Genomic DNA, 17,478 nt, shown 5'->3' on the forward strand with positions numbered 1-17,478 from the left:
AGTGGTTCTTTGGAAAGATGCTTCTGAGACTAAAAGTAAGGGTAGGAATATGAACCTGACAGACCATCTATAGTCCCTCCTTGAGGAAACTTGGGAACTGAGCAACTGGTGTGAATTTTGGGTTAGGCCCAAGATTTATTGAAACTTTTTCTGTTATTGCTCTCTTGGGCTGAAGAAGTTATATAGCCTGGTTGGTGTGAAGGCTAGAACAATAAAGGGCTCTTAGGGTCATCCATTTTTCTCCCCATCCCTAATCCACAGTCTCTGTGTATTGTTGAGAAACACTGTTCTGGAACTGGCTGCCCCAAATGATGCCAACTCATGCCAAAAGAAACATTCTATCCATACTCATTGATACCTATGGCCACCAGGTGGCAGCTGGACTCTAGATATTATTACTGACATCTACATACCTAAAACTAATTCTGAATGGCAACTTCCTAATTTCTCCTCTTAACTTTACCCTGAAGCCTGAAATAGACTAAAGAAAAGTAGGCAGCTTTTCAAATCACCCAACTTAGATGGAGTCATTAAGTTATCCACCAAGCCAGAAGAACACCCAGGATCTTCTGTTATGATATAGAGTCTTAGAACTAGGAGGCCCCTGGAAATTACCTGGGCCAAGTTTTTGGTTTTGTTGATGTTGTTTGGGGGTACGTAAGTCATCAATTTATTTCTTCAAGTTGAACATGCAATTTTTGATTAAAGGATAGAGGTGGTTTTGGCAGTGGGAGGCCTTGGGCTCACCCCTTGCCTTGAAGGGATGCTTCAGAATTCAAAGGAAGTACTGCCAAACTTTCAGTTCTACCCAGAAATCCTATGTAATTTTCACCATAGGTACCAAACAGTGTATATATATATATATATATATATATATATATATATATATATATATATATATTTTTTTTTTTTTTCCTTTTCTTTTTTTTTTGCGGTACTGGGGATGGAACCCAGGCGCATTCTACCTCTGAGCTACACCCTCAGCCCTATTTTTTATGCTTTATTTTGAAACAAGGTCTCACTAAATTATGGAGGGCCTCACTAAGTAGCTGAGGCTGTCTGCGAACCTATGATCCTCCTGTCTCAGCCTCCCAAGTACCAGGATTACAACATGTGCCACCAGGCCTGGCTCTAATATTTATTAATGAATGCCTTTAAATTGATTAATTAAAAAAATTCAGCCTCATTCCGTATAGCATCACAGGTTCAGTGTTCTAATGTATATTTTTCTAATTCATACTGAAATATATCTACAGCTATTGAAATTTAAAATTTGCTTTTGGTAACACAAAAAATTGCCTCATATCCTTGCCATTCTCAATTACATGTTGAGAAATGATACTCTATGGCACAAAAGAGTACAGTTGGGAAATATTTATCCTAATTCATTCCTTTATTTGTGTGTGTGATATTGGAGATTGAACCCAGGAATGTTCTACCTCTGAGCTCTATCCTCAGCCCTTTTTATTTAATTTTTTAGCTTTTGTTTGTGGTACTGGGGATTGAGCCTAGGGGCATTCTACCTTCAAGCTTCACCCCCAGCCCTATATTTTATTCTTTATTTTGAAACAGGGTCTTACTAAATTGTGGAGGGCCTCACTAAGTAGCTGAAGCTGGTCATGAACCTGCGATCCTCCTGTTTCAGCTTCCCAAGTGCAGGGATTACAAGTGTGTGCCACCACACTTGGATTTTTTTTTTTTGAAACAGGGTCTAGCTAAATTGCTGAAGCTGGCCTTAATCCTGTGATCTTTCTATCTCAACCTTCCAAATACTGAGATTACAGGTGTGTGTGTCACAGTGCCAGGCTCCATCCTAATTCATTTTATTGTCAGGTGAAGACACTAAGAGACCCAGAAAGGATAAGGAACTTATTAAAGTTTACTCAGTGATGGTGGCAACACTGGGACTTAAACCGAAGTCAACTGACTCCTGGCCTTTTGTTCCTTTTACTGTACCAGATTCCAAGGTTGTTAGGAAGCATCTCAACCACCCCAACTTTCCTACAGGAAGGGAGGAAAGAAGGAAGTGAGAAGCAAGAAAAAAACTATTTTCTTGCTCAACTAGGACTGGTACAGAAGCTTTAGCTCAGGGAGCCAGAGAAGATGAGGTGGAATGATTTTCTATATCTCCTCAGGCCAAAGTATTCATGAAGCCCCATCTTTTACAACCTGAGCTCATGTGCTTATATACTCAAGATGAATTTATAGAGTATCTATCATACATCTGAGAACAAAGAAGGGAGCTCACAATACAGAGATAAAAACAAGTCAGTGCTTCAAAAGCACAGAGGAAGGGTTGTTAGGGATGGAAAGGGGGACAAAAGTGGGACCAATCCCCACTCTACACAAATTCAGTAGCTCTAATCCAAAGGCCCAATGTTATCTTTTGCCAACCACGGGGACCAATGTTAAATACTTTTCAAAGTCAGGGTCTGGCAACCCACTGCCATCCAGAGGTCATGCCCATATAATTCTTTGCTTTGCTTTTAGTCACTGACAGTTGTTACTAATGCCTCTTCCTTTTCCCTGATTCCTCATGTCATATGCAAAGAAGCCACCAACCAAAGAGGAATGGATAAAATGACTGTGATCAGAAGGAACTCAGTCTCAGAACTGAACTTTGGGATGCAGTTCCTCTCAATCTCCTCCCTGCTCAGACTTGTTCTTGAAGAACTTCCAAAAGGAAGTGTTGGAAATGGGTCCAGCAATGACTTAGTGTTATCTGATTCTAGTAGTTCTATTTGGCTTTCTCTGGTTGGATGAGAAGCTCGGGACTCACTCTGGCTCTCATCCTACACATGATGTTTTCCCAGAAATCTGGACACAGGTATTTTGTTTCTTATTACTTGCTACGGGCAGGAGGCCTATTTTTTATACTACCATCCCTGCCTTCTACCCACCAAATAAAGAAATAAGCAAAAATCTCCAAGCCTCTGAAACTAAATCTTCAAATAAGAAGAAGGCCTCAAATACTGTTTCTTACCTAAGTAAATTGATACTACAATCATTTTCTTGGAGACTAGATAAAAAATATATGTACAATACCAAATGGTGTCGTAGATGTGGAAGAACTACTAGTAAGTAATATTAAATGATCACTTTATAAAACTGGCAGCCTCGACTAAAATGTAAAGATGTGCATGCTATATGACCTATTATTTCTACTCCTAGGCATATAGCCAACAGAAATGCATACATATGTGCCAAAAACGACATGCTCATAGCAGCACCATTTATTATAGAAAAATGCTGGAAATAATCCAAATACCCATGTCCATGTATATATTCATTCAATGAAATAATATATAGCAATGAAAATATATAAACTATTGCTATACACAATATGGATGACTCTCATAAGCATAACACTGAGAGAAAAAACCCATACACTATATATATATATATATATATATATATATATATATATATATATATCCTGACTTCATTTATATAAAGTACAAAACTGCCAAAACTAATCTATGTTATTATTATATATCAGGATAGTAGCTACTGCTGCAGTGGAAGGAGAGGTTGTAAGGGTAAGAAGGCACAAAGGGGGCTTCTGGGGCTTGTCTAGTCAACATTCTCACTGCTTTGACATATAAAATTTAAGAGAAAGAATAATTTGATTTGCTCACAGTTCTGGAGATTTCAATCCATGTTAGATTGGCATTTAAGCAGGAACCGGGACTGCAAGTCCTCAGGACATCATGGTGGGGAGTAGAAAGAAAGGGTGAGAGCTTGTTGTTAGCTCATGGAGGCAGGAAAGAAAGAAGGGAAGCTGCAGCATCCTGGCCTGGTCAAACATTGTGTATCTGGCCACATCCCCAGGGGTTCTTCCCTGGCAGTCATGTCTCACTTTTGAACATGGCTGCCTTCTCTAACACAGGAGGTACTGGGAACATTTTAAGTCTAAAGCATAATATGGATGCTGGTAATATTATTATATTTATTAATACATTTGCTAGGATATGGTGGCTGATTAACTGAGAGTTTCATTTGTGAAAATTGAATGAGCTTTCCTATCTGCTTTTCTAAAGAACAATGAAAAGGAAAGAAACCAAAGTAACTCAATGTGGAAATGGAAGTCTTTTCAACAAATGATACAAGAACAATTAAATACCCATAAGAAAAAAATGAATCTCAACTCTTACCTTAAACCATATACAAAAATTAATTTGAGGATGTGAGGGCGATCTGGCTGCGACATCTGTCACCCCATTGATCACCAGGGTTGATTTGGCTGCTCTGGCTGGCTAGGTGGGTGTCCCCTTCCTCCGTCTCCACTCCATATGCCTTTCTCCCAAAGTTGCACACTCGGTCAAAGACGATGACCTTCCCCGAATAGAGGAGGACCGGTCTTCAGTCAAGGGTATAGGAGTAGTGCACTCCTCTGCTAGATCCTCCAAACAAGCTCTCAAGGTCCATTTGTAGGAGAACGTATGGTAGTCAAGCTTCCAAGACTCCAGACATCCAAATGAGGCACTGCACATGGCAGTCTGCCTTTCTTTAAAAATTAATTTGAGATGGGTCATAAGCTAAAACATGAAACCTGAAATCATAAGAAAAATTAGGAAAATATGACTTAGGGATTAGCAAATAATTCTTTTTTTTTTTTTTGCAGTACCAGGGATGGAACTCAGGGGCATTCTACCTCTGAACGACACCTCTAGCCCTATTTTTTATTCTTTACTTTGAAACAGGATCTCACTGAGTTGCAAAGCACCTCACTAAGTAGCCGGGGCGGTCTGTGAACCACGATCTCCCTGTCTCAGCCTCCCGAATGCTGAGATTACAAGCATGTGCCACCATGCCTGGCTAGCAAAGAATTCTTAAACAGATCACAGAAAATAATACCCAAATAAGAAAACACCCACTAAATTGTATTTCATCAAAATTTAAAATGTCTGCTAACAAAAATACATTGTCAAGAAAATTACTACTGAGTTTGGGAGTTCTTTACAGATTTTAGATACACATTCTTTTTTTTCTTTTTCTTTTTCTTTTTCTTTTTTTTTGTACCGAAGATTGAACCCAGGGGTATTCTACCTCTGAGTTATACCTCCAGTCCTATTTTTTATTCTTTATTTTGAAACAGGGTTTCACTAAGTTGCAGAGGGCTTCACTAAATAGCTAAGGCTGGCCAAAAATCTGCGATCCTCCTGTCCCAGGCTCCCAAGTACTGAGATTACAAGTGCGCACCACCATGCCTGGCTTAGATACAAATTCTTTGTCAGATACATGTTTTGTAAATATTGTCTCCCATTTATATAATTTTACTCATATATTTGTGTGATCTACCTCTTTCTATTTTATATTCTAATATTAACTATCTGGGGCTTTTCCCTCTAAAAATAAAAAGAAAGGAAAATCAATAGGTGCTACAGTTTGGGTTTAGAATATCCTCCCAAAAGCTTGTGTGTTGAAGGCATGGTCTCCAATGCAGGAAGGTTCAGAGGAGTAGCATGGCTGAAGGAAGTGGGTCACTGGGAACATGGTCTTGGGGGCTATATTTGTTCCTGGTCCCCTTCTCTCACTCTCTCTGCTTATAGCTGCCATGACTGAGAGTGTTTTTTTCTCCACCATGTACCTGTTGCCATGATTTCTGCCTTAAAGACGACCAACTATGGACTGAAACCTCTGAAGCCATTAGATTCAATGAGCCTTACCTCCTCTAAGTTGTGCTTGTCAGGTATTTTGGTAACAGAGACAGAAAACCTGATTAAAACAATAGGCAAACCACAGATTGGAAGAGCACGTTTGTTGCAAAATCTCTATCTGACAAAGGACTGGTATTCAGAATATGTACACACATTCAGAATATGTAAAAACAAACAACTGATTTTGAAAAAAACAAAGAAAATATTTGAACAGATGTTTCACAAAAGATGTGTGAGTGACCAACATCATTAATCATCAGGGAACTGCAAGCTAAAATAATTATATGTTAGCCGGGTGTAGTGGCACACACTTATAATCTCCGCGCTTGGGAGGCTGAGACAGGAGGATCACACGGGTTCAAAGCCAGCCTCAGCTACTTAGTGAGGCTCTCAGCAACGTAGTGAGACCCTGTTTCCAAATAAAGTATAAAATAGGTCTGGGAGTATAGCCCAGAGGCAAAAATCCTCTGGGTTCTACCCCCAGTACCACCAATAAATAAATAAATAAATAAATAAAATAAAATAAAATAATTATATGCCCACTAGTGTGACTAAATGTGTGTATTTAATGAAAAGCCAAAGTGTGTATGTATATTTAATGAAAAATCAAAGTGTATATGAGTGTGTGTGTGTGTGTGTGTGTGTGTATGTGTTTAATGAAAAAAAAACATTGGTGAGAATGTTGAGTAACTGGAACACATTTATTGTTGGTAGTAACGTATAATGAAATAATTTCTTTTGAAACCATTCTGACAGTTTATTATACAGTGAAAACTATATTTTACCCTATGATCTGACAGTTTCAGTTTTTGTTACCTACCCAAAAGGAATGAAAATGTGTCCACAAAAGAGTTGCATGTAGGTATTTTTAGCAGCTGTATTCATAATAGGCCCAAACTAAAATCAACCCAAACATCGAACAACTGGTGAAGAGATAATTAATACAATGGCATTCTACTCATCACAGCAGGGCTGAACCTAAAAGACATTATGCAGTGAAAGATGCCATAGAGTCTACATACTGTGTAATCCTATTTATATGAAGCTCTAGAATAAATACAGCTAATCCATGGTGGTTCTCACTGAGAAATGAGGTACAAGGAAGTCTGACTGAAAAAGAGCACAAAGGAAATTTCTGCAGATGATGATAATGTTCTATACCTTGATAGGGGTTTGGGTGTTACATATGTCAAAACTCAGAAAATGTTCTGTTAATATTTATTTATTTATTTATTTATTTATTTATTTATTTATTTATTATTTGCGGTACTAGAGATGGAACTCAGGGCCATTCTACCTCCGAGCTATACCCCCAGCCCTATTTTTATTCTTTATTTTGAAACAGAGTCTCACTAAGTTGCGGAGGGCCTCACTAAGTAGCTGAGGCTGGCCACGAACTGTGATCCTCCTGTCTCAGCCTCCCAGATGCTGTGATTACAATTGTGCACCACCATACCCAGCTCCATTAATTTTTAAAATGTCACTGTGTATAAATTTTACTACAAAAGAAAAAAGCCCTGCAAGAATTGAATTCTAGTTGTGTTAATCAACTTTCCATTGCTGGGACAAAATACCTGTGAGAATTAACTTAGAGAAGGAAATATTTATTTATTTTGGCTCATAGTTTCAGAAATTTTAATCCATAATCATTTGGCTCCAGTGATTTTGGACCTGGAGCGAAGCACAATATCATGGCAGGGATTGTGTTGTGGAGAAAAGTGCAGAAGAAGTATTGGAGGAGGGACATGTACTGAGGCCTTCAATTCACTTTGCAAAGAACAAAAAAGAAGATGGTTGATGGGTCAATAGAGAATTACATAGATGGACAGCTTTGTGATGAAGTAAATAGAGGAAAATGCTAATGGTAGAATCCAGTGGTGGATTTATGAGTGTTTACTGTATAATTATTCAAGTTTGTTAGAAGGGTGGTAAATTGAGGAAAAGATTGGGGCATGAGCTGGGAGAGAGCTCTGTGAAGTCTGGGCTGAAATCTCATTGTGAGAAGTGGCTCAGGAACTAGGAATCATTTTACAAATGATAAAAACGAAGCCTAAAGAGAGAAAAGGACCTACTTAGGGTAATATGAAAATTATCCCAGCTTCTCAGACTCCGAGATAGCTGAAACCTGAGGGCCTTAGTAACCTTGAGGAACTTGCATATGAAGTTTCTGAAGAGCAAACGAAAGAAAGACGAAACAGTGATGGTCCTTAGAGACAGAATCAGGTATCAACAGTTGAGTTGGAGGAGAGTGGCTAGTATGTTTTGGCCCAGGGGCCAAGTTTCAAATCTAACTTGCTGACCCTGCAGATGAAAGAAGCCAAGGCAAGGGAGCAAGGGGCAGGGGCAAGAGAGTAAGTGGGGGGAGGACAGAGAGGAGGCAGTTTATTTTTCTCTTTCAGTACATATTTACAGAGTTCCCTCTGTGCCTGATTAAACTCGGTTTTCCCAGGGCCTCTTTTTGGATGGAGGAGGGAACAAGGCGAGAGAGGTGTATTTTGTTGCCACTTTCTGAGACCTGGAGCCACACTGCCATAAGTCATAGGTCCTTGGGCATACCATTTTCTTCATTTGTAAATGATGTTCCCACCCCAAATGTATGTATTCCGTATAATATCCTATCACTTTCTATAATGATTTGAGGTAACTAGAAAGGAGGCTAAGGAAGGTCCCTTCAAGCTCTGACACTCTATACTCCAGGTTTCAGAATTGAATCAATGCCAAAGAATACACAAGGCTGTTTTTTCTTATGTCAGTGAAAGCAATCTTTAAGCCATCTTGTTGCTAATGTTCATTGAGCACCAACTAATGCTAACACTTGGTGAGTGCCTTCTTTGTCAGGTTCTATTCTACATTCTTTCCTTTCTTTCCTTCTTCCTTCCTTCCTTCCTTCCTTCCTTCCTTCCTTTCTTTCCTTCTTTCTTTCTTCTTTCTTTCTCTTTCTTTCTTTCTTTCTTTCTTTCTTTCTCTCCTTCTTTCTTTCTTTTAATTTTTTTGGTGGTACTGGGGTTCCTGGAAACCCTTCTACCTCCGGGCTACACTCCCAGACCTATTTTATATTTTTATTTGGAAACAGGGTCTCTTAAGCTAGAGAGGCTGGCTTAGAACCTGCGCGATCCTTTTGTTTCTGCCTCCCAAGCACGGGGATTACAAGCGTGTGCCACCACACCTGGCTCCCTACTTTCTCATCCTCACAACAAACCTGAAAAAGGGGCCTCAACTCTCTGTTTATGGGCAAAGAAGCAGAAGCTTTCTTATATCAAGCAGCTAAATTCATTTATCTACTTGTTGAGCACCTTCCTTGTATAAAGCACTGTGCTAAATTCTAAGGATACAAAAACAACACTGAGCCTGTGCTCAAAGTCAGTCTATCAGAGGAGATTCAGACATAACAAAGGCAAGGCCCATCTTTTTGCAGGTGTGTGTGTGTGTGTGTGTGTGTGTGTGTGTGTGTGTGTTCCCACAGATTGAACCCAGGGCCTTTTTACCTCCAAGATACACCCACAGACCCTTTTTTTGTGATACTGGGGATGGAACCCAGGGGCCTTCTACCTCTGAGCTACACCTTCAGACCTATTTTACATTTTATTTGGAAACAGGGTCTCACTAAATTACTAAGAACCTCACTAAGCTGCTGAGGCTGGCTTTGAACCTGTAATCCTCCTGTCTCTCAGCCCCTCAAGTACTGGGATTACAGGCATGCACTACCATGCCCAGCTCCCTTATGCAGCTTTTGTAACCACGTACCTGAGATACCTCTGTTTTAGCCCTTACAAGGGTTCCACTGGGTCTAGTACAATATTGAGCACATAACAGGCTTTCAATAAATATCCCCTTGAATGAAAAAGACAAACTAGTTAATAAAAGGCTTAAAAACCCCATTCCACGTCTCTCTTGGATATAATTAAGAACCCAATACATATCATACTCTTTTATTTCAGGCTTTACTCTTCAAAGCTAGCCCACCCTCAGAGGGTTAAATATTTCCTATCTCTTTCTTTTCCATAAGGCGCCTGCTGCTGCTGTCATCCCCCCCTCCCCCGGCTGCTCTAATAATACACTAACTATTGAGCAGACTGCTTCCTTGGCATTCAGGAAGTAGGCTCCATGCATATGGCCAATTGATTCGTTTTTAATGCACCTATTATTATGAATAGCCTTCTGGCTCAAGCTGAAATCAGGCTGCGTCCAATATCTTTTCCCTCCTGTGCTTTCACTTTGGACATCAGAAGGTGTCAACATTCAAATTCATTTCCCAGTAATGTGGGTTCCCATCAGGATGCTTCCTTATTATGGACAATAAAACCAAAGTATTTTCTGTTTGGATTTTTTTGTTGTTGTTACTACTAGAGCACCTTGGCTCCTTTTCATAATCAATCCTACTTGGCTCTTGGATCCAAGGTGATGCTGTGTCATCAGAACTCTTAAGCTACCCTCATAAAAATGAATAAAGTAAGTGAAGGAGGGAAATATTATATACTCCCCCTTTTGAGAATAATCTCAATACGTCATCCATTCTCAAGATGATTTAGACACAGGGCAGGGGGATGATGTGGATGACTTATTGAGTTCTACTAAAGCCAGAAAACTTCACTTGGAAAATAGGGAAAGCCCAAAGCAAGGGAGTGATTTGGCTTAAAATAGAAAACTTCAGGGACAGAGGAGGCTTTCAGAGGTCATCCAGTTTAGGGAATCCCGAGCACTAATCTGCATACCCATGACAGTCTGTAATATTTTTATCTGCTTGTTAATCCAGGAGAAAGACTATTGTTAACTGACTTCTTTTGAGAAAGACTTTCCTCAGAAAAAGACTATGTTCTTTGTCCATTTTCTATATTTTGGTGTTCAAAATACCATTTTATAGCCAGGCATGGTGGTATGCACCTCTAAAATCCCACCCAGTACTTGGGAGGCTGAGACAGAAGGATTGGAGGTTCGAGGCCGGTCTCAGCAATTTAGTAAGATCCTTAGCAACTTAGCAAGACTCTTGTTTCAAAAGAAAAATAAAATAGGACTGGAGTATATAGCTCAGAGGCAGAATGCCCTGGCCTCAATCCTCAGTACTAAAAAATGCCATTTTATTTATGATATGATAGTTATGATAGATGCCCTCACATGACAACATTAAAAGTTGCATCAGAGCCAGGTGTGGTGGTGCACACTGTAATCCCAGCATTTGGGAGGCTGAGACCGGAGGATTGTGGTTTGTGGACAGCCTCAGCTACTTAGTGAGGCCCTTTGCAACTCAGTGAGACCCGGTTTCAAAATAAAGAATAAAAAATTGGGCAGAGGGTGTAGCTCGGAGGTCAAATGCCTCTGGTTTCCATTCTCAGTACTGCACAAAAAAAGTTGCATTAGCAGGGCATGGTGATGCACAGTACTTGTAATCTCAGTACTTGGGAGGCTGAGACAGTAGGATTATAGATTTGAGGACAGACTCAGCATCCTAGTGTGACCCTGTTTCAAAATAAAAAATTTAAAGAAAAGAGGTGAGGGTGTAGCTTGGAGGTAGAATGCCCTTGGGTTCAATTCCCAATATGTCATCAATAATTTTATTAATAATATGATAGTAGTGATATGCCATTTTATTAATGACGTGATATGTAATGATACATGCCCTCCTGTGACAACATTAAAAGTTGGCATAATTGCCAGGCATGGTGGTGCACACTTGTAATCCAGGTACTTGGGAGATTGAGACAGGAGGATTGCAGGTGCCCAGTCAGCATTGGGAATTTAGTGAGGCCCTCTCCAACTCAGTGAGGCTGTTTCGAAATGAAAAAGAAAACGGTCTGGGGGTGTACCCCAGAGGTAGAATTCCCCGGGTTCAATTCTTAGGAACATACACACGCACTGGCATCAGAATGTTGGATTCCTAAAATCTAGGGAGAAATTTTACCAGACTTTGAAGTCCAAATTTTGGGGAATCATTGTTTTGGTCTAATGGTTTCTATACCTACCAATGTATCCATATTACTAGGGACCTTGTTAAACAATGTATTTCAGGGTTTTACCTCCAGATGTTCTGATTCAGCAAGTGTGAAGTGGGACCCAGAAGTCAGTACTTTATAAACCTGATTCTAATATGTAACTAGGTTAGGAAATCACTCCTCTGCTTCACCCTTTTATCTGCATAATCAAGGGCATAAGTAATTGGAATTGATTCCACTGCAGGTTCATTTCTGTTGGAGTCAGAGGGAAAGCACAGATTCTCACTTGCAATGTAAACTGGAGACCTCCACTGGAATTTTCCAAGGTACATAGTTAGACAAGTGAAATAAAGAACTACAGGAGCCACGTGTCCTTTTTTTTTTTTACTGTGAGCATGGGCAAAGCTGATGAGCCTACACATAGTAGGTGTCTCCAAAGATCCGTTGCTGTTGGTGATGTTTGCTAAGTCTGATTTAGAGGTTTGTCAGGAAAATCCTATGCATCCTGGTTTCCTTACCTCTAATCTTTCCAAGCCATCCTTTACTAAGTAGCCGAGGCTGGCTGCGAACCCAGATCCTCCTGTCTCAACCTCCCAAATTCTGGATTACAAGCGTGCGTCACCACATCTGGCTCATCCTTTATATTCTTAACCACAATTTTTCTCTAACATGCAGCTGTGATAGTACTCTCCTGCTCAACTATCTTCAGTATTGACCTTGTGTTAGTCAGCTTTCCATCCATGTGACAAAATACTCAGGATAATCAATTTATAACCAAGAAAGGCTTATTTTGGCTTTTCAGTGTGGGGTTGCCTGGCCCTATTGCCTTTGGGCCTGGGTGACACACTGTATCATGAAAGGAAATGCATAGCAGAGGAGTTGCTTCCCTCATGATGACCAGGAAGCAAAGAAAGAGACAAGAAGGGATGAGGTCCTAACATCCCCTCAGGGGCGTGCCCCCAGTGACATAACTTCCTCCCACTAGGCTCTGCCTCTCAAAGGTTCTACCACCTCTCAATAGTGCCACAGGCTAGCAACTGTAGGCCTTTGGGTGACAATTAACCAACCCATAGCACTGGCATATTTAAATAAAGTTCATACCTCTCAGCATGACATCTAATAATTGTAAAATAGGTAATAACTCAATTTTGCATATAAAGAAACTAAACCAGAAAGGGAAGCCAAATTGCTTAAGATCACCCAGGCATGCAATGGTAGAGTCACAATTAGAATCCAGGTCTCCTGATGCCAGTGCTCTAGCAACTTGAGGGTAGAAAGAAGAGGGGAGAAAAAGTAGGCACTGCATGTATTGATAGAAATAATGGTATGGTGGTTATATAACCCTGTCTCTTGAGTGGGGCACATTGAGATGCACACAAATGAGACAAGTTATCGGTTCTACCTCTTACTAGCTTTGTTGATTTAAACAACCAACAACCTCTCGGAGCCTCTATACCCTCATTTATAAAATGGGGAGAAGCTGGGCGTGGTGGCGCACACTTGTAATCCCAGCATTTGGGAGGCTGAGACAGGAGGATTGTGGTTCGCAGACAGCCTCAGCTAGTGTGGCCCTTTGCAGCTCAGTGAGACTCTGTTTCAAACTAAAGAATAAAAAATAGGACTGGAGGTGTAGCTCAAAGGTAGAATGCCCTTGGGTTCCATCTCCAGTACAGTACCGCAAATAAAATAAATAAATAAATAATAAAATAAAATGGGGAGAAACCCAGTAGAGTTGTTATGAAGATTATATGAGATTGTGTAATGTAGTAGGCCCAGCATAGGGCTAGGTTAACAGGAGATTCTCAGTGGGTGTCATCCCCCACCAGTAGTTCCATCTCACTACAGTGATCTAAAAACCAACTCAAATGATGAGGGCAGTAGAATTCAGTAAGGATTTAGATAGGGAACAGAACTCCAGGGTCTATTTTTTAGTTCTGGGGTTAGAAATAACCTTTTCAGGGTCTCACTTAGGTTCAGTCAGGAAAGTGAGTATCAAGGAGAAGATTCCCCTAGAGCATCAGTTGGCCCCGTGTATGACACAAAAGCAAACCTTAAACCCCAGTGCCCGTAATGTTTATGATTTGTCATTCCTATGGCAGAAGCACTGTGCCGTTTTATTAAATGCAAATGTTTCCTGGGAGAGGCAGCATACATATTAACTTTTTGGCCTAATTAGCTTTCACTTTCCTCTATGAGTGAAGTCTTTCTATGTCTCTGTGCTTTGAGCTCATAGCATGCCCTGAAGAAGGAGACCACCCCCAGCCAGCCTGTTCAAATGCTACTTAATATTCTAGACCCATCATGGACACCCGCCTTCCCTCCTGTGTCTCCTTCTCCAGAGCATCAAGTTTTAGACTCCTGTGTTGCAGTCCAGGGAAGAGTGTGAGGCTTTGCTGGATGGAGACCTTCCTTGAAGTCTAGCTTGTCTTTGACTTCCCTTACCTATGAAATGTTAAACAGTTTGGGGGTGTGCAAAAAGCTGGCGATAATACCGTGGAGCAATGAGGGACGTGCTTTATTCTTTGCATAATGCCTACTCTGCTGAGTGGCAAGGGCCAGTGATTTGAGAATTTGGCCCAGATTCCTCTCTTGGCACTGGGAGCCTCTCAGGACGCCTCACTCCTCTAACCCAGCTCCGCCTGCCCTCAGGTGCTTAATGACTGTGTTTGTTGGCACAGACGTGGTCAGGAAGCCCTGGGCTGCATTTCCATCCAGCATGCAGTCTTTCACCTAGCAGGAGGGTTAATGAAATGAGGGCTTAGTGCTAACCCTCCTGCTTGTGGGGAGCCGGGTAGCTTTATAACAACACCGAGGCCTCCTACTTAGCTCATTGAATGCACAGGCCTAGTGGGACTGGCGAAGGTTGAGTCTGGGAACCGCCTGGCCTGGCACCCCGGCTGGAAACACTGCTCCTGCAGGATAGACCCCCCCCCGACCCCACCCCTTTTGTCCTCTCGGGATTCACGCGCTCCCTGGGGAGCTAACTCTCCCCTACCCTCGCAGGGCTGGGGTCTGACTCTGGGACATTCAGTGGGCCTTCCACTCCTGTGTGCCCGAGATGGGAGGAAGGGGGGCGGTGGGGGCTAGGAAGACATTCCTCTGCTTGAGGCTCTGCGCAGTCCCAAGCACCCCAAAAGTGCCTGCCGAAGCCCAAGGGATGTCGGGGGCGGGGCAGCCCTTGCCCAAACTGGTGACTGGGCTCGGTCCCCGACTCCTCGCTCCTGGGTCTGGGACACAGAGCCAGGAGGTCTCTGAATTGTGCTTGGGCTCCCGCTCTGGCCTGGGCCCGGCCCCTCGGGTGCCACTGCCCCTCCCTCCCTTTCTGACCCGGCCCCTAGCCCAGATCCTGCCCTGGCTCGGCTCAGACCCGGCCCTCTGCGGCTCCTCGGGGCTCCAGGTTGGCGCAAACAAAGCCCTGATTGACTGCCGGGAGGGGCGGGCCTCGCGGAGGAGCCGCCTCCTCCCCTCCTGCCCCGCCTGGGATTTGCCGGGAAGGGCGGGGGTAGGGGAAGACTCCGGGGGGTTAACAGGTCAGTGTGTGTTTTTTTTTTGGGGGGGGGGCGAGTCCAGGGACTCGAGAAGATGAAGCCCAGGCTGTCCCTTCTAGGCGCCTCCCTCAAGCCCAAGCGGAGACACAGGGACTCCCAAGGGCAGGGTGGGGTCAATCGGAGGCTAGCTCTCGTGTTTGGGGTTCTTAGGGCCACCCCGGTTGCAGGCTACTTGGGAGGAAGGAGGGAGTGGGAGCGAAGGGCAGACAGTGTTTTCCGTGGAGACTCGGGGTTAATCGAGCCCGTGGGGAGGAGAGTGCAGGGGAACAGGATCCTGTGTGCTGTCTTTTTCTTTTCTTTGAATTCTCCCTCTACTGGACATCTGGACCAGGAGAGCAGGGTTCTGTCGTTTGGAAGGGGAGCTTAGAAGAGGCAGCTGCGGTTAGAGTAGGTAGGCAAGCGAGAGGAGGAGGAAAGGCTGGGGAGAAACGAGGCTGTAGCGGCTGCCTGTTGAGGGAGGAAGAGGTGGGGGGAGGAGGGGGAGGAGAGAGAGATGACATGGGGAGAGGAGGAGGGGGGTTGGACGGGGGCGGAGGAGGAGGAGAGGGCTTGAGGGACCGTCTGTCGCGGGACGGGCTGGCCAGCTGGGGCGCGGAGCCGGGAGGAGGAGGCAGAGGCAGCCGCGGTAGCAGCAGCAGAAACAAGTACTAGCCACACACAGCGGCTCCTCCAGCCCGAGCCGCCACAGTCCCCCGGCCACGATGGCGCTGCAAAGCCGGGTGATCGAGGAAGCCACGGGGCCCGGGCAGGAGGCAGACCAGGAACAGCAGGAGCCGGTGGCTAGTCCCGAGCCAGAGCCGGGGCCGGAGCCCGAGCTGGAGCCCGTGCCAGTGCCCCAGCCCCAGCCCGAGCCCCAGCCCCTCCCGGACCCCGCGCCCCTGCGGGAGCTGGAGTTTGAGCCAGAGCCTGAGCGGGAACCCGAGCCCACGCCCACTGTGGAGACCCGCGGCACGGCGCGTGGCTTCCAGCCTCCCGAGGGTGGCTTCGGCTGGATGGTGGTGTTCGCTGCCACCTGGTGCAACGGCTCTATCTTCGGCATCCATAACTCCGTCGGGATCCTTTACTCCATGCTGCTGGAGGAGGAAAAAGAGAAAAATCGCCAAGTGGAGTTCCAGGCAGGTGAGTAGCCCCACGCGCCTCACTTGGCAGTTCTGAGCCAGGCTGTCCACTCCTGCAGCTGCCTCCATGCCTCCTGGTCCCAGGCGCCCCTCCAAAGGCCACTAGTACTCCTCCCCTTGTACCCGTGGCCCTGCTAGGGCGCCGGCTGCCGCACTTAGGGCAGCCTTGGCTATGGAGACTAGGCGCAAGACTTCCCAGGGGTGGCAACTGGGACATTCATTGATCAATGAGTTTTTTTGGTCCAGGGACAAATCCAGACTCACCTTTTGGAATTGTTTAAAGTACTTTGCCCATGGGTGCTGGGCGAAAATATTTGCAGGATATTTTTTAAGGGGTGTGTGAGGTGGGGAGAGGAGCCCGAAGTCATGAATAGAGGAGAGAGTTGGGAGGCGGGGCGGGCTCCAATATCTCCGCTGCAAGCCCGGGTTTCTGTGGTGGAGCGGAGGTGTTTTCTGTCAAAACCACTTCAGAAATCCTGGCGACTCTTCGCTCAGAGTTAAACACATGGCAGGCGTGTGTGTGTGTGTGTGTGTGTGTGTGTGTGTGTGTGTGTGTGTGTCGGAGACAGAGGAGTGGGGGTGTGTGCACGTCCCTGCCTGCTGTGGTCATGGCCCAGCCTGGCCAGGCAGTCCCCTTTCGCCCTAGGGGAGCGAGAGTATCTCGCTGCCCTCTGAGCTGAGCCCCAAGCGGGCAGGGAGGCGGGCTCCTGCCAGAGAGCCTGGAGGCGGCAGGCAGACTGGGCTCCGTGGCTCCCTCCGAGCCACCCTCAGCCTAAGCCGTGCCCTCCTCCGCGCCAGGAGTCTCCGCTATCTGCCGGGTGCCTCTTTTCCGCCTGAAGCCGGAATGCTGGCCCTGCCACTCTTGGCTTTGGTTTGGAGCTCACTTGGTCTCCTTCTCTACAACAGACAGGGTTGGGGGCATAGCCCTTGTGCTTCCAGGCTCCTGGATGCAACCCCCACCCCCACCCCACCCCCCTTCCCCAGGGTCCGTGCTCCTGGCTTCCACAGGAGCCATCTCGCTTTGTGGAAGAAGCCCACAGCAGTTCTGGTGATTGGTCGCAGACGGAGCTGAAGGCTTGGGACACCTTCTCCTGAAAGTCTCAAAAAATCAGTCTGTCTGTCTGTCTGTCTCTCTCTCTCTCTCTCTCTCTCTCAGCAGGCAACACAGCCCCAGGCGACACAGCCCCAAGTTGGCAACTTGCAAAATGTGGGTTTTCTCAGTGTG

The 17,478-nt window shown here is 44.6% G+C and overlaps 1 protein-coding gene across 1 annotated transcript in view; it reads left to right on the forward strand.

Moving 5' to 3' along the window:
- Nucleotides 1-15,633: 15,633 nt before the first annotated feature.
- Nucleotides 15,634-17,478, forward strand: part of SLC16A2 (solute carrier family 16 member 2) — a gene marked incomplete at its 3' end in the record, with an annotated part of 136,464 nt that continues 134,619 nt past the window's right edge. Inside the window, exon 1 of the mRNA XM_080719160.1 lies at nt 15,634-16,254. Coding sequence (XP_080575286.1) covers nt 15,837-16,254 — 418 coding nt within the window. The 5' untranslated portion in view covers nt 15,634-15,836. The remainder of the gene's footprint in view (nt 16,255-17,478) is intronic.

This window comes from Muscardinus avellanarius (genome assembly GCF_963383645.1).
Source record: "Muscardinus avellanarius genome assembly, chromosome: X".
Taxonomy (NCBI): Eukaryota; Metazoa; Chordata; class Mammalia; order Rodentia; family Gliridae; genus Muscardinus; species Muscardinus avellanarius.